Raw genomic sequence first — 27,226 nt, 5'->3', positions numbered from 1 at the left:
TGCTATTACACAGATCAGCTATAGAGCAGCCTGAGGCTCGCATCCCCAGGAGAGCAATAACCTCCCATCAACCGTGAAACACAATATTGATGTTAAATAAATAATCCAGCCTCTTCAGAGACAAGCAGTATTAAGACGTCTACAGTATTCCTGTTTGATTCACCACGTTCAATGACCTCAATTTATACAGGTAAAGAACAAAGATATGGTAAATATATGAATCACATACAATAAAAGCAACACTAAAACATGATGTAAGATTTTAAAATCAACATCAAATCTGAATAAAAATCGGCACAGACGGTGGACAAAATAAGAGATTTTACAGCAACGCTGCCACATTTATTAATATTAATATTAAAAGTCAATGTACTAATATTTTAAGTCTTGAACTAGTGATCACAAGTGAAAGATCACTGACAAGGATAGACAGACATCTATAAGGTTTTACAACTGCTAAAAACATAACTACGCTGTCCAAGGTAAATGAATCTACAGTGTAAGGCAATTGTAGCCCAGTGGTTAAGGAAACGAACTAGTAATCGAAAGGTCACTGGTTCAAGCCCCACCACTACCAGGTTGCCAATTGCTTAGACCAGTGGTTCTCAAACTTTTTAGACCGAGTACCACCCATTATCAAACCGAAACTTCCAGGTACCACCTATGTTTCTCATCACAGAACCACATAAGGCTCACATTAATTAGGTGTGTGTGTATATATATACACACACACCTAATTAGAGCCGTTCAAAAAGTGACTCTTCACGCTACTAGGTAAACTAGGTAAGACACCCTCGATATTAACATCAAATTTGCATTAAATGTAGGGCTAATTCAAACATCACTTAAATAAGAAAGATTAATTTCAAAAGGCAAAAACACTACAGGGAAGAGGCAGACTGTGGTTGCATTTCATTAAGTTTCAGAAAAATCCTCTCTTGTACAGAGATGTGACTGTGTTTGTTTCTGCTTTAAAACATAAGCACATTGAAATAATCAGATTTAACAGAATTAAACAAGTTTATAGTTTATTTCTCAATTATTTGTAATTATACTACCAGCTCTCTCTCTCTCTCTCTCTCTCTCTCTGTGTGTGTGTGTGTGTGTGTGTCTCGCTCTCCGCAATACTGAAAGTGTTTCGGATTTGAATATCGACAATACACAGCCTTTATTACGATTTACGATTAATTCCCCTTTACTGATGGAAGCTGAATGGGTGGATTACAGCCGATAAGAATTGTGCAGAAATAAAAGATTCGGCTCCTTTCGTTCATTTCAAAGATCCGTTCAATAGAATCGGCATGTGAGTGAGTGGGATGCGTCTGTTTAGCGGAGCAGCCAGGAACGAGATCAGTGAGCTTCAAACGCAGATCTGATCTGATAAAAGCGAGAGATCTACTGATAACTTTACTGATAACTGTACTGATAACTTTACTGATAACGTTTCGGAAATTTCCAGATGGAAACCGCGAACGTGAAGTATAGACGTAATGAAGTACGGTGTCTGCGTAGCCCCGAATGTTTTAACTAACACATTAGTTTGAATACGATTTGTTTTAATTCAACTGATTTTATTAAAACAGAATTATAAGAATTTTATTAGTAATTTACACATGTTATTTTTTTATTTATTATTATTAATTATTTTTTTCGGTGCATGTAATTACTTTTCCGAGATTATCTGGCGTACCACCTCGTGCTGCTTCACGTACCACCAGTGGTACGCGTACCACAGTTTGAGAACCACTGGCTTAGACAATATACCGTCACAGTACTGAAAGTCGCTTTGGATAAAGGTATCTGCTAAATGCAGAATGTAAATGTAATCACTTTAACTTTTTTTATGTGGATAGGAAAAAATTAAGCTTTAGAAAAATCCCTACATATTAGCTCCGAAACTATAAAATCAAATATTTTTAATTATAAAGGCTTATACACACATAACCTACATTAATATGTAACTTGTTAGTAGTGCCAGCCAGTGGGGCAAATCCTAAACAACCTCATATTGGCTATATAAAGCACTACATGGTAGGTAGGTACCAGGATTTTGTTCATTACCTGATGCCAAAAAGTAGAAAATAATGTTGTGTTTATACTTGTCATCTTTGTCAGTTGTAGCCTCGTGGTTAAGGTACTCACCACTTCCAGGTTGCTGCTGTTGGGCCCTTGAGCAAGGCCCTTAACCCTCAATAGCTTATGCCAGGTTCACACTACACGACTTTCCAAGTCGTCAGGTCGCTGTACAGTTCACACTACATGACTGGATCTCTAGTAATCGGGAGTCTTTCAAGTCGGTGTGTATTTCACACTACACGACTGATCGGCGATAGGGGGTTTTACACTACACCATCTATCACCAACTGGAATCGCAAGTGAGATCCTCTGGTCTCCTGAACTACGTTTTGTCACGAAAACAAACGCGAGAAGTGACGAGAGGTTTAATGATACCACGTCCAAAAATGCACGTCAACAAGTAGCGAGCGAACAAAGTTTGTGCGCTGATGTGCAGCATAAAATCAAGGAGAAAAAAGAAATGAATCCGAGTGGATTTGGCTACACGAACAGTATGGATTGTTTTATAGTGAGTTGGAGGTTAATAAATACTTTGCAATGCAACGTTGGTGTTTTGTTTTGTAGAGAACGATCAGGTCAGAAATACTGTAAAACTTGTGTGTGTGTGCCGATGTATTCTGATATAAACTATATTATGCCTCTGCCCCCCCTTTTTACAACTTCTCCCCTGCGTTTCCCCTTACACCGTATCTTGCATTCTCATTGGCTGTTCAACATAGCACTCATTGCTAGCTGGGCGACTCGGATCCAGATATCTGACAAGCTAGATATCCCTCTTCGGAGCCGCTCTAATAGGGTTGTTGAGTAGTTCACACATAGCGATTGAGAGCCGAGTTTCGATAGCTGAGCAAACGCCGAGTTGATCCTGGTGTGATTGCTCCAAATAAGCGGACCAAGAATGCACAAGCAGGGGGGTCTTGGACTGTTTCCTAAATAATTCTGGTGCAATTCATTACAGATGTGAACACAATACAAACTAAAAACATCTAAACAAACCAAACACATGACATAATGTCACTAAACGCTCCACAAGAGAACAGAGTGCATTAAAAACAATTAGCATTATAAAGGTAAATGTGCAGCAAAAGAATTTCTGATGCTGTTTTGAATACTTATGCATTTTATCACTTCTCACTGTGTTTGCTGAGGAATAGAAATACCAGCAGGTATACACAACCCAGATAAGTGCATTAAGCCTAGCATGGTGCTTTGTTCTGACTAACCCAGGGCATTCATGGTTTGGTAAACTCATAGAGTATGAAATACAGTGTGCTGAGAATATAACAGTACTGTAGAGAGAGAGAGAGAGAGATGATCCTGTGCTGTGGAATACACTTTTCCATCAATTGTGGAATCCCCGAAGGAAGAAAATGCATTTAATACACAAGCGCACACAGTATATTATAAAAAATAAAATAAAAAGTCTGATACATTTGTAAAAAATGTTACACACCATTACACAGCCATAACATTAAAACCACCTCCTTGTTTCTACACACATTGTCCAATTTATCAGCTCCATTTACCATATAGAAGCACTTTAAAGTTCTACAATTACTAACTGTAGTACATCTATTTCTCTGCATGTTTTGTGGATAAAACACAGCACCACTGACAGAGTTTTTAAACACCTCACTGTCACTGCCGGACGGAGAATAGTCCACCAACCAAAAAAATATCCAGCCAACAGCGCCCCGTGTGCAGCGCACCGTGACCAACTCAAACAGCAGCAATAGATGAGCGATCGTCTCTGACCTTACATCTACAAGGTGGGCCAACTAGGTAGGAGTGTCTAATAGAGTGGACACAGCATTTTAAAACTCCAGCAGCGCTGCTGTGTCTGATCCACTCATACAAGCACAACACACACTAACACACTACCACCATGTCATTGTCACTGCAGTGCTGAGAAAGATCCACCACCTAAATAATACCTGCTCTGTGGGGGTCCTGATCATTGAAGAACAAAGTGAAAGCAGGTTAAAAAAGTATGAAAGGAAATAGATGGACTACAGTCAGTAATTGTAGAACTTCAAAGTGCTTCTATATGGTAAGTGGAGCTGATAAAATGGACAGTGAGTGTAGAAACAAGGAGGTGGTTTTAATGTTATGGCTGATCAGTGTATGTGCATCACACATCACTTGTTTTGGTTTGGTTTGGTTTGACTGTAAATTTGTGAGCATAAATGCTACTCAAAGCAGGACTAAAATGTAACATCATTTTCTTGGTTGATCCGGACCAGGGGAAACAAACAAGCATAAACACAGCCTAACAACTGTTTGGGATCTGACCCACAAACTCAGCTCAAGAAACAAATAAAAAGATGCTAAAAAGGTGAAATGGTGCTTTTGTGTTTTAGTATTAACAAACCTTTGAAAACATGTAGAAAATCATAATGATAAAAACTAGGGCTGGCACCGATCCAATACTCTGTATCGGCATCGGTCCGATATCGGCCCAAATCACTGGATAGGATATTGAAAGGAAAAAAACTTGTAATCCGATCCGATACTGTTGCTTAATGTAAATAACCTACTTAAACCTTTAGCATTTAAAAAAATCATCTACTACTGCCACATCTAAAAACACTGTTTAAACACAATAAAAATCCATTTATAAATGATAAATCGCCCACCTGAGATAAAGAAAAATCATTATATATATTTTTTTTTTTTCCCTCTTTTCCCCCCAATTTTCCCCCCCAATCTAGTTGTGTCCAATTACCCTGATTGTGTCCTCTATACTGATTCGACCCTTCACACTTGACGGGCACTGTGCATGGAGGGCCACACCCCCATCAGCATTATTCCTCAGCCCTGTGCAGTCGCACCAGTTATAAGGACCTATGATCCGACTTTCTAACCCTCTAACCCTGAACAACAGCCAATCGTTGTTCATACAGCCGCCCAGCCTACTCGGAAAGGCAGAGCTGAGATTCGATATGATGTATTCAAAACCCCAACTCTGAGCGGCCTAAAGACAACCTATCTTGTCCCGGCTGGGATATCTCACATCCTCAACGATTAATCCATTAGTTTTATGAAATAAAACAAACTACACCATTTCCCGTTTAGCCACAGACGTCCTCTTCAAAATCCAGCAGGTTTTAATAATATAAAATCGTGACAGAACTTTAACAGAAAATCTCAACTCTGCGTCAATTCTAATTGGTCCGTCGCGTTTGATTGACATCCACATCTTCCAGTTTTAGACACTTTGGACGACACGCCGTAAATGAGATGTGTCACGTGAACAACAGCGGGAAAGTAAGTGAAACCAAAAATACTGCTAAATGTTCTGTGTGTAAAAGTGAAAATACAAACAGCAGTTTTGCATAAGTGTGATGTTGTAGGTTCTGTATTTATTCCTTTAGTATATTTGTTTCACAGTCTGAGCATTGTTATTTAGATAGCTAGTTTAACCATGGTGCATTGAGACATGTATTATTACTGCTTAGTTGTTTGAGAGGAGAAATGACGGTATCGGATTGGGATCGGTATCGGTAGATACTCAATTTGCAGTATCGGACATAAAAAAGTGGTATCATGCCAGCCCTAATAAAAACCAAAACATAAAAGCAAATTTAGCCAGCTTAGTGTTGACTGGGCCCCAGTCTCAACAAACCTATGTGGCTTCTTTTTGCGTGTTTACTCGGGTTTTAACCTGTCGTCTTAAATTACTGTGCATGAGCATTTCAGAGTCAAAATGAAGAATAAACTGGTCTAGTGTAATCACAGGGTAATTACAGGCTAGGCTAATGTGTGAACAAAAGCTGCTAGCTTACTAAGCAAAAGACCGACTGTGGCTAAAGATTTAAAACATTAAAGAGACAGAAATCAAATCAACAGTTAGACTGGGCTTTTAAACATGGTTCAGCACAATTATGTTACCAAAGTAAACTTTCTAAAGCGTCCTTAAGCATAAGGAAAGCACTACATAAATAAAGGGTATGATGATGAACTACAGTGCCTTGCAAAAGTATTCAGCCCCCTTGAACTTTTCAACCTTTTGCCACATTTCAGGCTTTAAACATAAAGATATAAAATTGTAATTTTTTGTGAAGAATCAATAACAAGTGCGACACAATTGTGAAGTGGAACGAAATTTATTGGATATTTTAAACTTTTTTTAGAAATAAAAACCTGAAAAGTGGGGCGTGCAATATTATTCGGCCCCTTTACTTTCAGTGCAGCAAACTCACTCCAGAAGTTCAGTGAGGATCTCTGAATGATCCAATGTTGACCTAAATGACTGATGGTGATAAATAGAATCCACCTGTGTGTAATCAAGTCCGTATAAATGCACCTGCTCTGTGATAGTCTCAGAGTTCTGTTTAAAGCGCAGAGAGCATCATGAAGACCAAGAAACACACCAGGCAGGTCCGAGATACTGTTGTGGAGAAGTTTAAGGCCGAATTTGAATACAAAAATATTTCCCAAGCTTTAAACATCTCAAGGAGCACTGTGCAAGCGATCATATTGAAATGAAGGGAGTATCAGACCACTGCAAATCTACCAAGACCCGGCCGTCCCTCTAAACTTTCAGCTCAAACAAGGAGAAGACTGATCAGAGATGCAGCCAAGAGGCCCATGATCACTCTGAATGAACTGCAGAGATCTACAGCTGAGGTGGGAGAATCTGTCCATAGGACAACAATCAGTCGTACACTGCACAAATCTGGCCTTTATGGAAGAGTGGCAAGAAGAAAGCCATTTCTCAAAGATATCTATAAAAAGTCACCTGGGAGACACACCAAGCATGTGGAAGAAGGTGCTCTGGTCAGATGAAACCAAAATCGAACTTTTTGGCCACAACGCAAAACGTTATGTTTGGCATAAAAGCAACACAGCTCATCACCCTGAACACACCATCCCCACTGTCAAACATGGTGGTGGCAGCATCATGGTTTGGGCCTGCTTTTCTTTAGCAGGGACAGGGAAGATGGTTAAAATTGATGGGAAGATGGATGGAGCCAAATACAGGACCATTCTGGAAGAAAACCTGTTGCAGTCTGCAAAAGACCTGAGACTGGGACGGAGATTTATCTTCCAACAAGACAATGATCCAAAACATAAAGCAAAATCTACAATGGAATGGTTCACAAATAAACTTATCCAGGTGTTAAAATGGCCAAGTCAAAGTCCAGACCTGAATCCCATCGAGAATCTGTGGAAAGAGCTGAAAACTGCTGTTCACAAACGCTCTCCATCCAACCTCACTGAGCTCGAACTGTTTTGCAAGGAAGAATGGAAAAAATTTCAGTATCTCGATGTGCAAAACTAATAGAGACATACCCCAAGCGACTTGCAGCTGTAATCGCAGCAAAAGGTGGCGCTACAAAGTATTAACGCAAGGGGGCTGAATAATATTGCACGCCCCACTTTTCAGTTTTTTATTTCTAAAAAAAGTTTAAAATATCCAATAAATTTCGTTCCACTTCACGATTGTGTCCCGCTTGTTGTTGATTCTTCACAAAAAATTACAATTTCATATCTTTATGTTTAAAGCCTGAAATGTGGCAAAAGGTTGAAAAGTTCAAGGGGGCTGAATACTTTTGCAAGGCACTGTATAATGCTAACACTGCGCTAGTTATTCGGCTACATGCAGTTAAACAAGCTTATAGTGAGTTTTTAGAGAAAATGCTGGATCAAAGATATACATTAGCAAATTATCAATGTGGAGGTGCATTAAGTTCTATAGTCAGCTGCTATTATCATGCCTGAATAGATTCAGTCTTTAAACATCAGAGTAGGGTTTGATTTGCTTTTTTTACTTCTGTATATAGTTTAGTGCTGGGCAGTACATGACAGTACATTTGTTATACCGTCTTCGATTCCTCATACTGTATGGATTTTTCAAATACCGCCATACTGTAGCATAGTTAATACAACAGCTGTAAGCTTCAGTAGGCAGCAAATCACATAATATCGTTTGCCGTTAAAAAGGCTATGGAGCGTAGTGCAGATTAGATACAGCTCATGAGTTAGCAGGTAGCGTTAGCAATACAGTGTTAACAGATGAGAGAGACTTCCTCAATATGGTGAAAAAAATAAACAAAAACAGATGGAGGATGAAAAGAGGAAAACCAAATATGCACCGATGAACCCGTCAAAGAAATGAGCCGTGTTGGCAGTTTAGAACAGACAAAAAACTGCACAGTTTGTCGAACCACAGCTTTTGCAAACAAGCAAACGGTGGTGTAACATTACAAGATACATATACAATTAGTTTTAGAGCAATAATTAAAACAGTGGATTCTGGGTAAGTCTTACATGGTGAAAATACTTCAGGTCAGTTGCTAAACCAACATTATAAAAAAAGCCGTCCAATTTTCTACAACAGACCAGTGGTCAAGTTGTACAGTGGAGTTTGCACACGTCGTTTTATTTGTTCAAGGGAGACCTAAGGGTAATTGCACAATACTTAAATATTAAATAAACAATAAAAATTGTATATATTGGAACTGTTTCACATGTATAGATTCCATCATATATTGTGTCATTTTGTGGGGAAAAGCAAACCTTATAGTACTCAAAACCTTCAGAATATACTATATATACATATTCTGTGCACTTACGTATGACAGGAGAATAAGCCAGTCATATAAAAAGCCCCAGTCATACAAAAAAACATACCCTGATATACCATAAAAACCATCAGAATCTTAAAAAATACAGTGATACAAATTTTTGATCATACCGCCCAGCCCTAGTATAGTGGTTAGTGTTTGTGTGACTATGCGGGTGTAGAATTTAATTGTTTTTCCATAACTAGTGCTTGCTAGTGCTTTTAAGAATTTAAGCCGTTTTTGGGAGGGGACTGAGGTGAAGATTTCTTTGTAGTTGTTTGTACGGTAGAATTTTGTTCTGGTCTGTGATGCAACTAAACTTACAAACATGGCCTTGTATTTCCCAATGTTTACAACTGACTATAGCAGGTTTATCTAGCAGGTTTGACTGTACCCATTAATTTGTTTTAATTAGTTCGTGAACAGTGTTCTTTTGTTTGGTTGTAATCCAGATAAAATCCAAGAAAAACCAACAAAAATCCATTAATTACAATCTGCTAGACCATGAGTGACACTGTCAGCAGATGAGCAGATAAACAGTGTACACTGTAATTTAAATTAAAGTATAAGGTTTTCATGTTCGGTCCAGTGAGTCTTCAATTTTGGTTTACTGGTTAAACAGTTACAGGCTAGTTCCAGCATCATAATACATCTCATACTGGTTCCATGGACATGCCAATAGCATCATTATATTTTATTTATTTATTTAGTCATGCGGGTGGCTCAGTGGGTAGCACTGTTGCCTCACACTAAGAAGGTCCTGGGTTCAATCCACAGGTGGGGCGGTCCGGGTCCTTTCTGTGTGGAGTTTGCATGTTCTCCCCGTGTCTGCGTGGGTTTTCTCCAGGAGCTCCGGATTCCTCCCACAGTCCAAACACATACAAGTGAAGTGAACTGGAGAAACAAAATTGTCCATGACTGTGTTTGACATTAAACTTGTGAACTGATGAATCTTGTGTAATGAGTAACTACCGTTCCTGTCAAGAATGTAACCAAAGTGTGTAAAACATGACGTTAAAATCCTAATAAATAAATAAATTGTAATGCATTTCCCCCACAATGTTCTCGCAATCTAGTTGTATCCAATTACCCAATTGTAATTCGCTACTCCTGCTGCAGAGCTTTCACTCCCGATCGGACAGTTGCAACCGCCACACACCCCCTCCAACACGTGTGCAGTACAAGGGGTGACGAGGGCCAAATTGTGATGGCTAGACGACTGGGTCAGAGCATCTCCAAAACTGCAGCTCTTGTGGGGTGTTCCCAGTCTGCAGTGGTCAGTATCTATCAAAAGTGGTCCAAGGAAGGAACAGAGGTAAACCAGTGACAGGGTCATGGCGGCCAAGGCTCACTGATGCACGTGGGGAGCGAAGGCTGGCCCGTGTGGTCGGATCCAACAGACCAACTACTGTACCATGAGGATGTTACTCTGACACGTATCCCCTACCTAAGCATTGTTGCAGACCATGTACACCCTTTTATAAAAATTGTATTCCTTGATGGCTGTGGTCTCTTTAAGCAGGATAATGCACCCTGCTACAAAGCAAAAATAATTCAGGAATGGTTTGAGCAGCACAACAATGAGTTTGAGGTGTTGACTTGGTCTCCTAATTCCACAGATCTCAATCCAATCGAGCATCTGTGGGATGTGCTGGACAAACAAGTCCGATCCATGGAGGCCCCACCTCACAACTTACAGGAATGAAAGGATCTGCTGCTAACATCTTGGTGCCAGATACCGCAGCACACCTTCAGGGACCTAGTGGAGTCCATGCCTCGACGGGTCAGGGCTGTTTTGGAAGCAAGAGGGACCAACACAATATTAGGAAGGTGGTCATAATGGTTTGCCTGATAAGGACATATTCCTTGTATGAGTTTGGTGTTGAGAAACACCACTGGCCTGCACAGAGCCCTGACCTTCACCCTCAGGCACAGAAAGAATCTAAAATCTAGTGAAAACCCTCTCAAAAACTGAGGCTGTTATAGGGAGAGCAAGTATATGTTCATTCTTATGGAATCTATCATGAGATGGCCAACAAACCCCCGATCAAGTGTCCATATTCTTTTGACCTTTTATTGGATAATATGCAACAATATTTAAAATAAGCATACGTGTGTGGTTAGGAAAAATAATTCCTATGAACAACCCTGCAGACTGAGCATGACAGAATCATTCCAGTCCAGCTGTGATTATAGAGCGGCAACGACACCGCTGAAACTGCTGATGTCAGGAGAAACGAGAACACAAAGAGGAAAAGCATTCCACTAAATCTGTGTGAATAAATGCACTCCCACATTGCTTCACTAAACACTGCTTAGTTCTGTTAGTCATAACATAACAGAAATCATCACTGCTGCGTTGCTGCAATGCCCTGTGGCTGTCAGTACAGATTAGCTATTATCAAGTGTTGAAACAACATGCCAGAGTTAAAAAAAAAACCCTGAAATAATGTGGAATAAATGGCATCCATGTCTAAACCGCTTACTGCAAATTCACTAGAACTGAACACAATTTATTTATTTATAAGGATTTTAAGGTCATGTTTTACACTTCGGTCACATTCATGACAGTTAGTTACAAGATTCATCAGTTTAAGTTTAATGTCAAACACAGTCATGGACAATTTTGTATCTCCAGTTCACCTCACTTATGCCTAGCTCACACTACACAATTTTTGCCCTGATTTTCGCTTGCTGACAGGTCGCTGCTAGATGTGGCAGCTCTGAGGAAACTCGGTGTTCGCTCGGGGCTCGAAAATCAGCTCTCGCTCAATATGTGTGAGCTGTTCACCGACTGGATCCGAGCGGCTCGCGGATTGTTCGCAGACTCAAGAGAAATATCTAGCATGTTAAATATCTGGACCTGTTTGTGACTCCAAAACATGTAGTGTGAAAGGTGTTGCGATCAGGTTGTAATTGTTATGAACACAACCCTGGGGGAGGAGTTGTAAATATGTGGAACAGGGGCATAATATAGTTTATATCAAAATACACTGATCAGCCATAACATTAAAACCACCTCCTGGTTTCTACACTCACTGTCCATTTCATCAGCTCCACTTACCATATAGGAGCACTTTGTAGTTCTACAATTACTGACTGTAGTCCATCTGTTTCTCTGTATGCTTTGTTAGCCCCCTTTCATGCTGTTCTTCAATGGTCAGGACCCCCCACAGGACCACCACAGAGCAGGTATTATTTGGGTGGTGGATCATTCTCAGCACTGCAGTGATGTGCAGGGTGTGTTAGTGTGTGTTGTGCTGGTATGAGTGGATAAGACACAGCAATGCTGATGGAGTTTCTAAACACCTCACTGTCACTGCTGGACTGAGAATAGTCCACCAACTAAAAATAACCAGCCAACAGCACCCCATGGGCAGCATCCTGTAACCACTGAAGAAGGTCTAGAAGATGACCAACTCAAACAGCAGCAATAGATGAGCGATCGTCTCTGACTTTACATCTACAAGGTGGACCAACTAGGTAGGAGTGTCTAATAGAGTGGACAGTGAGTGGACACGGTATTTAAAAACTCCAGCAGCGCTGCTGTGTCTGATCTACTCTCACCAGCACAACACACACTAACACACCACCACCTTGTCAGTGTCAGTGCAGTGCTAAGAAAGATCCACCACCTAAATAATACCTGCTCTGTGGTGGTCCTGACCCCTGACCATTTTTTGGACATGATACCACTAAACCCCGCATCACTTTTCACGTGATTTCGTGACAAAACGTAGTTTGGGAGACCAGACTGACTCATCCGAGATTCCTCATGGTGATAGATTGTGTAGTGTGTGACCCCCCCATCACTGATCAGTCGTGTAGTGTGAAAACCACAATAACTCAAAAGACTCCTGATTACAAGAGTTCAAATCATAAAGTGGACTGTACAACAATCTAAACAACTGAAAAGTCATGTAGTGTCAACTTGGCATTACATGTCTTGGGACTGTGGAAGAAACCGAAGCGCCCAGAGGAAACCCAAACAGCCATGAAAGAACATGCAAAGTCCACACAAATGCCCCTGACCACTCAACCTAGGAATCGATCCCAGGACCTTCTCAATGTGGGGCGACAGTGCTAGAATTAAATGTTGCTGGCTTGAGTAAAGGCTTTATTAACTGAACTAAACAGAACGTGAAACATTGGGTTCAGTGGAAAGCCTAATCCTCTTCATGCACTCGGAGAATACGCCAGGCATTCTTCCACGCTCCAATAAACCGCAGGGTTTAAAAGAGAGCACAAGGATCTGGAAAGTTCACAGTGTTCCTGCTTCTGACCACAGGATGAATCTGGACATGTGGAATTTGACAGAACTACCAAAAGCTGTTCCAAAAATAAAAATGCTGTATGTGCATTTTGAAATAATAATAGAGAAAATGTTGGATTAGGATTGTTTGTTTGTTCATTAGGATTTTAACGTCATGTTTTACACTTTTGGTTACATTCATGACAGGAACGGTAGTTACTCATTACACAAGATTCATCAGTTCACAAGGTCATATCAACACAGTCATGGACAATTTAGTGTCTCCAATTCAGCTTACTTGCATGTCTTTGGACTGTGGGAGGAAACCGGAGCACCCGGAGGAAACCCACGCAGACACGGGGAGAACATGCAAACTCCACACAGAAAGGACCCGGACCGTCCCACCTGGGGATCGAACCCAGGACCTTCTTGCTGTGAGGCGGCAGTGCTACCCACTTAGCCACCGTGCCGCAACAATGTGATGGAGTCGCTAGAGCCAATGCTTGTTTATGTACTTTATTTTATAAAAACTGTAAAAATTACTTTTTTATCCAGTTCATCTTGTTTGGATAAACCGAGACCAAATGAACAATACTCAATACATCTTTTGAAAGGAAATTAAAAACTGGAGAACAACCTCACACAGACATGCTGAGAACATGCAAAACCTGTTACAAACAGTGACCAAAGGCGAGAACTGTACCCAGGTTATCAAAGTGGCTGGAAAACCAACCATGATGCCTAAAGTCAGTGGATTCAGGGCAGTGGTTGCTCAATGGTTAAGGTACTGAATTAGTAATCAGATGGTCCCCTGTTTAAGCCCCACCATTGCCAAGTTGCAACTGTTGGGGACCCTGAGTAAGGTCATTAACCCTCAATTGCTTGCACTGTATTTGGTCATAATTCTAAGTCACTTGTAAACTATTTTTTGCCACCATGAGCCGTGTCACTGACTTTATTTGAATTCCTTTTTCCTAAAAGAAAGATAATTAGACAGTAAAGTGATTATATTATTATTATACCTGGATTTGATCACCAAAAATCTTGGCCAACTGTGATTTCTTATTAGCAACAGTACAGTTATAATCGAAAATATTCAATGAATATTGAATATTTTCATTAAATAAGTACAGAAAATAAGTATTTGTAAGTCTTTACATTTTGCTTTAAATCTTTAAGTCTTAATCACAAAATACCACTATACACCACCCAGTAACAATCATAATGAAATCTAAGAAGCTGGAAGTTCCATGAGAGGAAGCCAAAAGTTTTGAGCCATCTCATCAAGACAAAAGACATACAGAATGACCTGATAAAGGCTTGGACAAATGTGTCAGTGGCAACCATAAGAAGATCACTTAACAACATAAGACTTCAAAGCCAGACTTTACAATGCACACCATTCCTAACCAAAAAGCACCGCAAGGGTCTACTCGAATGTTACAGAAGGGGTTTGAATAGGGCTGCAGAGTTCTGGGACACAGTTCTATGGAGTGACGAATCAAACTGGAACAGCTTGGCCATATGGATCAGCGTTTGTCTGGCACAAAAAAGATGAAGCTTATGACCAGAAGAAAACTATCACCACGGTCAAGCAAGCTTGGAGGTGGGTCATTGATGATACAGGGATGTTTTTCTGCTGCAGAAATGAGCAATCCTGACCACGTGACTGGCTAAGGGTATGAATAATAACACATGGACATTTGTCAAGAAAAGCTGTTTTTCATTTAATGTATGTTACCGAAATTGTAACAAACAGCAACCTCCAGTGCCCTGTTTTCCAAACTTGGCTAACCTAAATAGCAATGGAGGAATGTCAACAATGTACAACTTATGCCAAGTTCACACTACACGACTTTCCAAGTCGTCAGGTTGCTGTACAGTTCACACTACACGACTGGATCTCTTGTAATCGGAAGTCTTTCAAGCCGGTGTGTATTTCACACTACACGACTGATCGGCGATAGGGGGTTTTACACTACACCATCTATCACCAGCTGGAATCGCAGGTGAGCTTCTCTGGTCTCCCAAACTACGTTTCGTCACGAAAACAAACGCGAGAAGTGACGAGAGGTTTAATGATACCACGTCCAAAAATGCACATCAACAAGTAGCGAGCGAACAAAGTTTGTGCGCTGATGTGCAGCGTAAAATCAAGTGGGGAAAAAAAGAATCTGAGTGGATTTGGCAACATGAACACCATGGATTGTTCTATAGTGAGTTGGAGGTTAATAAATATTTTTTGCAATGCATTGTTGGTGTTATGTTTTGTAGAGAATCATAAGGTCAGAAATACTGTAAAACGTGTGTGTGCGCCGATGTATTCTGATATAAACTATATTATGCCCCTGTCCCACCTTTTTACAACTCCTCCCCTGCGTTTCCCCTCACACCGTATCTTGCGTTCTCATTGGCTGTTCGACATAGCACTCATTGCAAGTTGTGCGACTCAGATCCAGATATTTGACAAGCTAGATATCTCTCTTCGGTCGAGTGCTCGGTGAGCCGCTCGGATAAAGTTGTAGATCTCAAATCTAGCATCGACCAGTTGGCGAGCAAAAATCAGGGCAAAAATCGTGTAGTGTGAACTAGGCATAAAGTTCTTACAAGTGCATTGAGAAAATCATTCTAATTCATCTGTGGCGTTATTCAAAATGGGATGTTTAAATGACCTTTATGAGGTTATTTTAAAATCTATTATGCATATAGTGTTTACGTGTGTACATGTGTGTATGTTGGTAAATTCATGTGATGTCAACTCATAATGAACTGATCTTGCAAAGAAAACAAGAATAAAACCCTACCATAGCTATAATTATAGCTTTTAAAAACTGTAACTAACTGTAACTGTGACCAAGACATTCATTTTGGGATTTTAAGCTTAGTCAAATCTGGTTGATCAGAGATTTACAGTTTGCACCATGGTTATTTTTAAATCTATTATGCATATAGTGTTTGCGTGTGCAAATGTGTGTATGTTGGTATCAGGGCCAAAAATCTAGCCCAAATGCCTGTGTCAGATTTAAAAAGTGTGGGATTTTTTTAGTTTTTTTTTGTCTAAACCCTTAACATATGTAGTAAATACATGTAATGTCAACTCACAATTAACTGATCATCTTGTTCCTCAGCCTTTGTCCCGTTTTTCGGTTACGGGGTCGGCATTTCCGGCTTCTTCCCGTTAGGGGTCGCCGGCGGGATTTGGCACAGTTTTACACCCTTCCTGACACAACCCTCCCTATTTATCCGGGCTTGGGACCGGCACTACAATGCGTTGGTCTGTGCATCCCAGCGGCTAGGTAACTATGGGACAATTCAGTGTCTCCAATTAGCCTAGCCTCCAATTGCCTGGACTGTGGGAGGAAACCGGAGCACCCGGAGGAAACCCACACAGACACGGGGAGAACATGCAAACTCCGCACAGAAAGGACCCGGACCGCCCCACCCGGGGATCGAACCCAGGACCTTATTGCTGTAAGGTGACAGTGCTTACCCACTTAGCCAACGTGCCGCCCTCACAATTAACTGATCTTTCAAGGAAAAACAAACCACCCCACCACCATCCATGCCTAGTTTTAGTTAGATCAGTAATTCTCTCAAGATATGTATCTGCAAATGTGTAGAACTTTGGCATAGAAATTTAATTAAACATTATTAATATTTTCAACTTAAATATGAAGTTATCCACGTTTACAAACGTTAAGCAGATTGCAGTAAACCAATCAAACAAGAGCAACTGAAATAGCTCGACACGTCTAACGCCAAATTGACTGCATGTACCACTGATAATACATTTATTTGGGAAAACATAGTATTTAAATCATAGAATTGATCATCATAACACAGATATGTTGCTATATCCTAGTCCGAGAACCTTAAGTGCCATTGCATGTACTGTATTCCATATATGTACATCTGGATCCAATCAAAGTGCAAACAAGTCTGTCTAAATGTTTTCTTAAAGTCTTGGCTTTGGATCAAGTGTTCTGTCAAACATGTGAAGAGAAGATTCCATCTTAAGCTTCACCAAAGGTTATTTTATGGTTCTCCAAATATAATAATAAGTATAATAAAGTGTGGCCTCCAAAGTAGTCTTCTATTGTAATTTCTAAGCTTTATACTGTACTCATGTAACAATTGTAGCTTTAATTATAGCTTTAGAAAAATAAACAGTATTTTTCTGTAACTAACTGTAACTGTGACTAAGACACTCATTCAGGGATTTCAAGCTTAGTCAAATCTGGTTGATCAGAGATGTACAGTTTGCATTGTGTGTTCTCTTAAACAGAATGTGTATTAAATAACCATGGGGTGGGAAGGGATTTTTAAAGAGGTGTGAGAGACAGACGCAACAAATTGCATTAAAAATGTGCTCTAAAACGTTAATTTACACACAATTATACAAGATACGTACATTGAATACACCACATGTGCTTAAATGACCTGGACTAAGTTTCCCAAAAGCATCACAACAGAAATATGTTCGTTAGATGATCAAGCAAACGTCACATTAATCACTATATCTACCAGTCTACTATATCTACTATTTTACGTTTACGTTTAGTAGATTTAAATGCATTTTTGGGAAAATACTGAAATATGGAACGGCAATAAGCCGCGTTCCTTGCGCGCACAAACAGACGTACTGTTCGGTTCATGCCCCCTATACATCTTACCGAGTAGCAGCAGTTTGACTTCTCTGGACGCCTTCTCTCCGTCTTCCCGCAGATTCCTATCAATAATTTTACTCCTTTCCACCGCGGCTTTATCCTCAGCACTTAATGTGCAGCCCATCTTCCCCTACAGGTTGACAAACTTGTTTGTATGAAGCACCAATGCAAGCACCAAAGCTTCACCACTTAGTGAACACAGCACCGCTTCTCGAGCTTAGTTTTCTGCGGATGGCCAAACGTGGTCAGAGGAGCTGGTTATCAGCGGTGAATCTCACACGAGGGAGCAAGAATCTGTAATCCAGCGGAAAACCGTTTGTCCTTTAAAAGCACATAAAACACGGCGTGTAAAATATGAGGCTAGATGAGTTATCCACAAGCTCGACTGTTTCTGATCAACATCTGCTGCCTGGTGGAAAGAAAACAGCAGAATTCCAGCTGGACAAAATGTGGAAACAACTAGAGCTCAAGTAGTTCGATAAAAATAATGTAAAATCTATTTAAAATCGATCCTTCAAAACAGCAGTAGATACAAAAGAGCATCGAGGAGCGTGTAAGATTCCTGAAGAAAGTTGGTGTTGTGCTTGATAAAAGCTGAAAAGCGCGCACTCTATCCTCAGCAGTGGAAAAATGCAGCTCTGCATTGAATTCTGGGAAATGTAGTCAAGTTAGTCCAAGAGCGACATCAAGTTATTTTGTTCAATTATTTCCTCGGTTTTTGTTTATAGTTCATAACAGCGTTGATTGTGTACAACCAACATACGTTTTAATAATGTGTTATTGTCCTTATATTAAATGATTGTTGGCAAAAATGATATTTTCTCTACATTAGCACTTAGCCGCACACTTACAGTAACTGTGAAACCTTTGGTTGATCTACACATGTTGTAGTAAACTAGTTGAGTATGAAAACAGTTGAGCACTGGTAACATTTTAGTAAATATTGCAAATTCCTAAAGGATCTGTTATTAAGAGAAGAGTAAAATAATTTAAGTAAACTTACTATTTATATACTATAAAAATAATTTAGGCACAAAGGTAAATAACACTAGTCTACTACCACTGGGATCCAGGGTTTGAATAACCAGCAATGCTATCAGCCAGTCTGGCATCTAAATTTAGACATGATTGACTATGTCTGAGCAGAGAAATAGTGGAGGCCCCGCAATGAGTTGGTGTCCTGTCAAAGTTGTGTTACTGCAGTGTGCTTAGTGAATCCAGAAAGCTGGATCCATCAGGACCCTGACCAGAATAAAGCAGTGGTAAAAGTTTTATAGATTATACTGTGTGAAAGCTCATGGTAGATTAAAACTTCCAAAATGAAATGTTATTCCTTCACCTACAAACCAATTTAACGGTTTTAAAAGGACAATGCACTGATATACTTATACTATATATATATATATTAGGGCTGTCAAACTATTAAAATTTTTAATCGCGATTAATCTCAGAATTTCATATAGTTAATCGCGATTAATCGCATTAAAAAAAAATCTGTGTAAATGTTATAGAAAACAAGGATTTTTAAGTGAAATGTTACAATTAAAATGGTGAACACATTTTATGCTAAATGTACTGATGTTAAAAACTGCTGGGACAAGAGAAAACTGTAAGGGAGTTTATTCACTCACATACTAGGCAGTAAATGTCAGATTGTAGGTTAGAATTTCTCCATCAGCAAACATTGTAGATCAGCGGTGCTTTAGGTGGGATAAGGCGTAGTTATTGTATCAGACTTGTCTGTGGTTGTATCGTGACGATGGTTTGATGGCCGTTTCTACACGAAGTGAGTGTGTTTTGACCCTTTGGGGCTTCCATAGTTCATGAACTAACGTGCTCGACTCAGCTTTCCGGTATTCGGTACAGAAGAAGAAGTTAATTAAGTGTAATAAAGTGTTCTGCTCCCGACAACTTGTGAATATAGCGTGTATTTATTTCTTTATTATGCAAGTGCATCACTACCACGATCGGTTACATTATGTTAACAAACCGCAAATGAAAAACGGTGGCAAGTCCGACATTAAAACGTTTGTTCTACCAGTCAAGTGTCAACATGAACTAGAATTTGCGTTAATGGCACTAATTTTTTTAATCGCGTTAAATTGAGGTCGCGTTAATGCGTTATTATCGCGTTAACTTCGACAGCCCTAATATATATATATATATATATATATATATACAGTATATATATACCCTATGCACAAGCAGTGCCCATGGGCCCCCCTCACCCCAGTCCAGACTCCTTCTAGACTCCTCAAGGGCCCTCCCCCGACTTGGGGCCCTGGTAACTCAGTCCCACTTTTCACCCCACTATATATGAATTATAAACACGCATTTTTGTTGTTAGTAAAATTTGTAAAGTAAAAATCTAATTACATTTAAAAAGCTATAACAAACTGACTAATATAATATAAAAATGCTTATTAAAATGTGGGTGTTTTGACATCATTTGTAGTTGATAAAGGTTTGTTTTTTAATAAGTTGAACACAACTGAAGGAAGTACATTTCGGACAGTGAAGCAACTGTCTTGGTATAACAATAATGTTAGATAAGTGGGGAATTTGTGCTAATTTTACTAGTTCCTCAACTTTTTTATCTTCTATTGTTGCCTGGTAAACTACAGGCATATTAATCTATGGAGTGTCAGTTACGTATATAATAATAATATACTGACAGTGGCTGATGTTAGTGCTGAAAAGGTCACATACACGTTACCCTATTTTAATACTATTTGGTTTTTTAAACGGGATCTCCAACAAGCTCATGGTCAAGTGTCCAAATACCTTTTGGCCATATAGTGTATAACAAAACAAAACTAATGTTTTAACTTTAGTTGAATATTTTGAGCATGACCCCAATTTTAATGCATCTTGGCATCTTTCACATTGTTGTTAAGTAACTTTATGCGACTTCTATAAATATTTTTAGCAAATGTATCCCTGCAGGCATGATTGTAGAATGAAAAAGCTGAATTTCTAAAAGAGAAAATGTTAACTAATATATTTGCATGTTTTAAAAGCTTTGCACTCGCAAAGCTGCACATTTTATAGAAGTTGAAGGTAATTCTAAGCCTGTGGAGGAGAGAAATGCACAGCACACCTGTGTATCAGGTATGTGTAAGGATGCAGATGTAAAGACTGTCTATATACTGTGAGTAAGGCAAATGTAAGTTTAACAGGATTTCTGAATCAGTGTAATAAACTAGATCATGTGCAATCAGATAGAAAGATGCATGAGATAATTATTAATATTAAGTTCCTTTATCATAAATGGTTGAGGAAGTGATCCACTGCTAATGCTCACTACATTCAGCCTATAAAGCAGTGTGGCTGAAGAGAAGTTACCATGGAAACACCAAGTTGCTCTGCACTCACATAAAACCCTGCACACTTCAGTCCAGGCTGCAGAGCTCAGGTCTTCATGTACCCACTGTTCAGTGAGATTCCATTATTATTAATGCCCATATAATTTTAAATAAACATGACTTCTCCTGAGAATGGCAGCATGGGCACAATTGTTGGAGTGGGTGTCACACAGCAATAGAGTCCTTGGGACCTGGGTTTTATCCTTGTCCCCAGTCAGAAACAAGTGGTTTCCAAGTTTGTATAAATTAATAAAGCATATTTTAGTCCCAGGTTTTTATATTACATTAGAGTTTATATGTATTATTATTATTACAACTCCACTGTTGCTTATCCTACGCTTGGATATGAAAGGAGGATGGATGGGGCCCCATTAAAACATGCAATGAAAACAATAAGGACACTTCAAGCAGACAAATGATGTGATGGATTCAACTGTCCCTGAATATAAACCACTGAAATTCGCATATGATCGACCAGCATCAGGTATTTTTACTAATATCAGTAATAATAATAGTGGTAACACTGGTACTCGCAGTAGTCTTGTGGTAGTAGTGGTACTAGTAGTGTTAATAATTATAATAGTAGTAAGAGTAGAGGTGGTGGTGGAGGCCCACAGGGGGTACGGTAGTAAAATACGCTAGCTCACTACCACTGAGAACAAGGGTTTGAATCTCTGCAGGACAAGTGGCTATTTCTTGTTAGGGGTATGCCAAAGCCCTGAAATGGATTGGAAGCATATTCAGGGTATTTTTGCCTTGCTCCCAGTATTTCCAGGTGGAACCAGACCCACTGTGTACCTGGTTTATGAAATAAAATGTATTATAATAATTATTATTAGTAATTAGTAGTAGTAGTAGTAGTAGTAGTAGTAATAGTTAAAGTGGTGCTAGTAATAGTTGTAGTATTAGTGTTTTTTATAATTTTATTAGGATTTTAATGTCATGTTTTTACACACAGGTTACATTCATGACAGGACTGGTAGTTACTGATTACACAAGATTCATCAGTTCACAAGTTTTAATGTCAAACACAGTCATGGACAATTTTGTATCTCCAATTCATTTCACTTGCATGCCTTTTGACTGTGGGAGGAAACTGGAGCTCCAAGAGGAAACCCACTTAGACATGGGGAGAACATGCAAACTCCACACATAAAGAACCTGGACTGCTTCAACTGAGAATTGAACCCAGGACCTTCTTTTTGTTAGGCGACAGTGCTACCCACCGAGCCACTGTGCCACCTAGTGGTATTGTTGACGGTGGTGTTTTGTAAAAGCATTATAGCCAGTATTGTATACAGTATTGTATAAGACATAGCCTATTTAAAGAAATACATGTTCAATTTACAGATTAATCTTAAATTATCTAAGAAGAATGAGCACATTAGACCTAAACCAGTGTACCTTATACAGGTGATTCCTAACCTTTTCAGGATGCTCGGCCTCTCTGTCTCTACAGGCACTAAATGTTGTCAAATGTGTACCAAGTAACAGTTTGTACTAGTACTGAAAATGACTCACAAAGCTCACAGAACACTTTTATCCCCCCTGGCTTGAGTGAAAGGTCACACAGTGTTTGAACTTCACCACTAGGGGCCTCCCTCTTACCTCCTTACCGACCAAACATCAAAGTAGGAATATCTCAGTCTGTGTGTGAGAGGTGGGTGGATTAGAAGTGCAGGTCTGCAAACATTACAGTTGCACCTACTCTGCTCCATCTCCAGACTAACCACTGCCTTACACACGTCCTACAAAAAGTATTGAACAACCTTTTTTCAACCTGCTAAAACGCTTGTCAGTGCTTTGGATCAATTTAAATAGGAACCTTTTAGTATTCAATACTTTAGTGAAGAAAAATGTGCATGAAAACATTTTTAATGTCATAAAGTGGTAATCCTGCTTGTTTTGTACAAAGCAAATTTACTATAATACAGCAACTGTATTATTATAATAGACAGTTTTATTTCTAGATAAGTAGAAATAACATTGCTCAGTGTGGGAAAGATTAGGACTTCACATAAAGACATTCATTTTTGTCATTTTATAGCACAACTTGTTGTAACACCTTCTTAGTATTACAGTATAATCAGTGGCGGCTCCTGCCAAATCTCTCAGGGGGGCAATTGTTGCGATGATGGCCAAGGTGACCCGTTCAATTGGTATATTAAAGCTTAAATAATTAACCTCTTAAGTCATCTGTCAGTTTGCCCTCACGAATAACTTTGAACATGGAGAGAGACCAGCTTTACCATTAATCATAAAATTAAGTAAAGCCTTCACACTAACAATTTAATTCAGTCTTCATTAGATAGCATTTTATTTTAGGTGCAGCAGATCCAGAATAAAGATTGGCATCGGGGCTGATGTGCAATTAATAAAGAAGTACAATTAAACAATTGGGGAGATACAATAAGTGCAATCACAATTCACAATTTGAAAATTATATTACTTACTTGTAATTTACGTGTAACTTATGTGATTTTCCCCCCTTTGTAGATACTTGATGTTTAAATTTGCTCTGGGTGGCCCTAATTCTTAAGTTGCTAATTTATCCTGATTACTACGATGGAGTTGCTCTGAACTAAGGTAATGGTAGTCATGATGACGAGATCGCGACACCAGGTTATGTGTGATGCAAGCACGTAAGTGCGAGCCCTCCCAGAACCCATTCAGAATGTATTGCAGCGCCTGCAGTTAGAAAAAAAGAGCCTTAACATGAGAGTCTATGAGAGCAATCCGGGGCGATTTTCAGTGAAGTCACCCAGAAAAGGGCGGTACTGTACGGAACACAACTCGACGCTGATTGGACTATGATATTCCGAGGCAAGACTGACTCCAGAACAGTCCCAGCTGTAATAGAAACATTTCTTCCCTTTCGTCCTTTGGTGGTGCGTCGCCCGATCGCCCTAAGGAACGAGCCGCCCCTGAGTATAATGGTTCTTTCTAGCTTCTTAACAAGAGGAACAGCCTGACCTAGGCAGCATCAATGATGTTACAAATTTTCTTCAGTTGTTTATAATAAACTGTACAAATGCATGTCAAGTGTCTATAAGACGGTCAGTTATTAAAGGTCTGACTTGTTCTAAATGTTCCCTTAAGTCAATTTTGTTTTTTTTCTGTCGTTAGTATGCTAAGAAACAAACATTCTTACAAAGATATAATTTATAATTGTGAAATAAAAATAATATTAATAGTAAGAAGAAGAAAAACTGCTGATTCACGGTTTAGAAAGGCGCAACACTTTTTAAAATCTCATTTATTCCCTTTTAAAATTAGTATATATAAGTAATAAGTCTTTTCTTTTATCTAATCAAACATAGACAGCTGAAGTTCAGTACTAGCAAAACGTAAAGGTAATGAAGGATTCAAGTTAAAGATTCTTACAAACTGTGTCATTTGTTGAGAGTAAAATTATGTAACAGTGGTCAGTGGAAACCAAAATCATCAACCTACTAAGGCCAGGATTCAAAACCACACCTAAAATCAAAGTAAAAAACTGAAACTGAATTGAATAGGCTGCAGGTACCGCCTCATGCTACCAGTAGTGACAGTCAGGAAGGATGAAGAATGATACACAAATAACATCTGGTCATTGGATGTGACCTTTTGATGGAAGTACCTTTTGACTGATAAATAGGCTACAGGAGGTGACACAGTGCACAGAGCAACAGCTGGGCAACAGTCAGTTGTGTGGTAGATGTAGCTTATAAAATAATTAATGAATGTATGTTCTATTAGGTGTACCTTGATATTCTTACTGCAAACATGGAAGCTGTAAAAGGTTTTTTATTATTATTTTAACCTATAGAATCTAATTGCAACAAAAAAAAATAGTTACTAGTAGTGTAAGTGATGAAACATCGTTAAGTTCAAAAATAATGTTCTGAATAGTTGCAGATGTCAAAAAGTAGTTATTGTCTTTATGAAAATATCTTTTTGAAGGTCCAAGACAAAAGCTTCTTCAATACATAACAGCTATAAATGATTTGTATAATTTTTGATATCTGTAATGAAAAAAAACAGCGTAATAAAGGCGACTTGTTGGCATAATTGGAGAAATGGGTGCTGCACAGAAACAGGACCTGGGTTCAATCCTTGACTTAGTTTTGTGGGATTTCTCTGGGTTCTTTAATCTCCTGGTCCAGTGGGTAGTACTGTCACCTCAGAGCAAGAAGGTCCTGGGTTAGATTCCAGGGTTTTGTCCAGGTGCTCTGGTTTTCTCACACAGTCCAAACATACAGTTTTGCCCTGTGTTTGACTAGTGACCTGTCCGGCATAAAACTTAGTAAATCTGACCCACTGCGACCCATTATGGAATAAAGTGGTGGTAAAACAGACAATGAATAATGTAATTAATGCCTCCACCTCCTCTAAAATCATACCTGGATTGGTTGATATAAACTGGCCCAAAATAGTAAATGTGTAGAGTAATTGTAATGACTTTCCTGGGTATTTCTCTTTAATGCCTAGTGTTTCAAACCCTGATCAGGATTAGGAGTTAAACTGAATATACATATGAACAAATGAATTGATAATTCAGCCACATGTAAATTATTTTGAATTTTTTATCCCAAAAGAATATACACCAATCAGCCATAACATTAAAACCACCTTCTTGTTTCTACACTCACTGTCCATTTTATCAGCTTCACTTACCATATAGAAGCACTTTGTAGTTCTACAATTACTGACTGTAGTCCATTTATTTCTCTAAATACTTTTTAGCCTGCTTTCACCCTGTTCTTCAATGGTCAGGACCCCTACAGGACCACCACAGAGCAGGTATTATGAAGGTGGTGGATCATTCTCAGCACTGCAGTGACAATGACATGGTGGTGGTGTGTTAGTATGTGTTGTGCTGGTATGAGTGGATCAGACACAGCAGCGCTGCTGGAGTTTTTAAATACCGTGTCCACTCACTGTCCACTCTATTAGACACTCCTACCTAGTTGGTCCACCCTGTAGATGTAAAGTCAGAGACGATCGCTCATCTATTGCTGCTGTTTGAGTTGGTCATTTTCTAGACCCTCAACAGTGGTCACAGGACGCTGCTTACAGGGTGCTGTTGGCTGGATATTTTTGGTTGGTGGACTATTCTCTGTCCAGCAGTGACAGTGAGGTGTTTAAAAACTCTATCAGTGCTGCTGAAGTCTGATCCACTTATACCAGCACAACACACACTAACACACCACCACCATGTCAGTGTCACTGCAGTGCTGAGAATGATCCAACACCCCAATAATACCTGCTCTGTAGTGGTCCTGTGGGGGTCCTGACCATTGAAAAACAGCATGAAAGCAGGCTAAAAAAAGTATGTAGAAAAACAAATGGAATATAGTTAGTAATTGTAGAACTACAAAGTGCTTATATATGATAAGTGGAGCTGATAAAATGGACAGTGAGTGTGGAAACAAGGAGGTGGTTTTAATGTTATGCCTGATCGGTGTACAATAAGACATGTATAACTGAAACACAATGCTGTATTAAAAATCTGAACATGACACTAAAACAACACACTGATTGCAGTAAAAGTAACTCATTAAATGTTTTCATTTTATTAAAAAATAACAGTTTGTGTTGTTTAACATCTATTCTGAAAAAGATAAAATGAAGTGACTTTTTCAGATCAGTTTATGGAGCTAAATAAAATCTGGAGCACATTTATTGTAGCCCATGTTCACTGCTGACCTTTTTATCTGATGGTTGCACTGTTCTGATCATCAGGTGCTTTATAAAGCTCAGAGCCCAGGGTAGTAAACTGTGTTCAGCATGTCACAAGGTGTAGGAAGTATTACTTCTGGGGTGATGTTTTTTGGTACAAATTTCCTTGTAAAAGCGTCAAAGTGTTCTGTTATTGAAACAGTTTGTTCTGGTGGATTTATGCAATATCTGTTTAAAAGCGACTGTCTTTGTTATTTATACATTCACATATGCCCTGGTTGGTTAGCTCAGTTGATTAGAGTGTGGCGCCAAGGTAATAACACTAATAATGCCAAGGTTTGTTTGTTTATTAGGATTTTAACGTCATGTTTTACACTCTTTGGTTACATTCATGACAGGAACGATAGTTACTCATTACACAAGATTCATCAGTTCTCAAGGTTATATTGAACACAGTCATCTCCAATTTACCTCACTAGCATGTCTTTGGACTGTGGGAGGAAACCAGAGCTCCCGGAGGAAACCCACACAGACACAGGGAGAACATGCAAACTCCACACAGAAAGGACCCAGTCCGCCCCACCTGGTGATCGAACCCAGGACCTTCTTGCTGTGAGGCGACATTGCTACCCACTT

At 39.3% G+C, this 27,226-nt stretch overlaps 1 protein-coding gene across 2 annotated transcripts in view; it reads right to left on the bottom strand.

The window, feature by feature from the left end:
- gnai3 (guanine nucleotide binding protein (G protein), alpha inhibiting activity polypeptide 3) overlaps nt 1-27,226 on the bottom strand; it is a 66,939-nt gene that overhangs the window by 26,162 nt on the left and 13,551 nt on the right. The window contains exon 1 of one of the 2 annotated variants that reach the window (XM_062998976.1): nt 17,571-18,048. The exons of the other annotated variant lie outside the window; for it this stretch is intronic. Within the exon in view, the coding sequence (XP_062855046.1) occupies nt 17,571-17,688 (118 nt within the window). The 5' untranslated portion in view covers nt 17,689-18,048. Of the gene's footprint in view, nt 1-17,570; nt 18,049-27,226 lie in introns of those variants that run through there. 2 annotated transcript variants of the gene reach the window in all.

Source organism: Trichomycterus rosablanca, chromosome 7, assembly GCF_030014385.1.
Source record: "Trichomycterus rosablanca isolate fTriRos1 chromosome 7, fTriRos1.hap1, whole genome shotgun sequence".
Classification (NCBI taxonomy): domain Eukaryota; kingdom Metazoa; phylum Chordata; class Actinopteri; order Siluriformes; family Trichomycteridae; genus Trichomycterus; species Trichomycterus rosablanca.
This window is presented reverse-complemented; position numbering and strand designations above follow the sequence as displayed.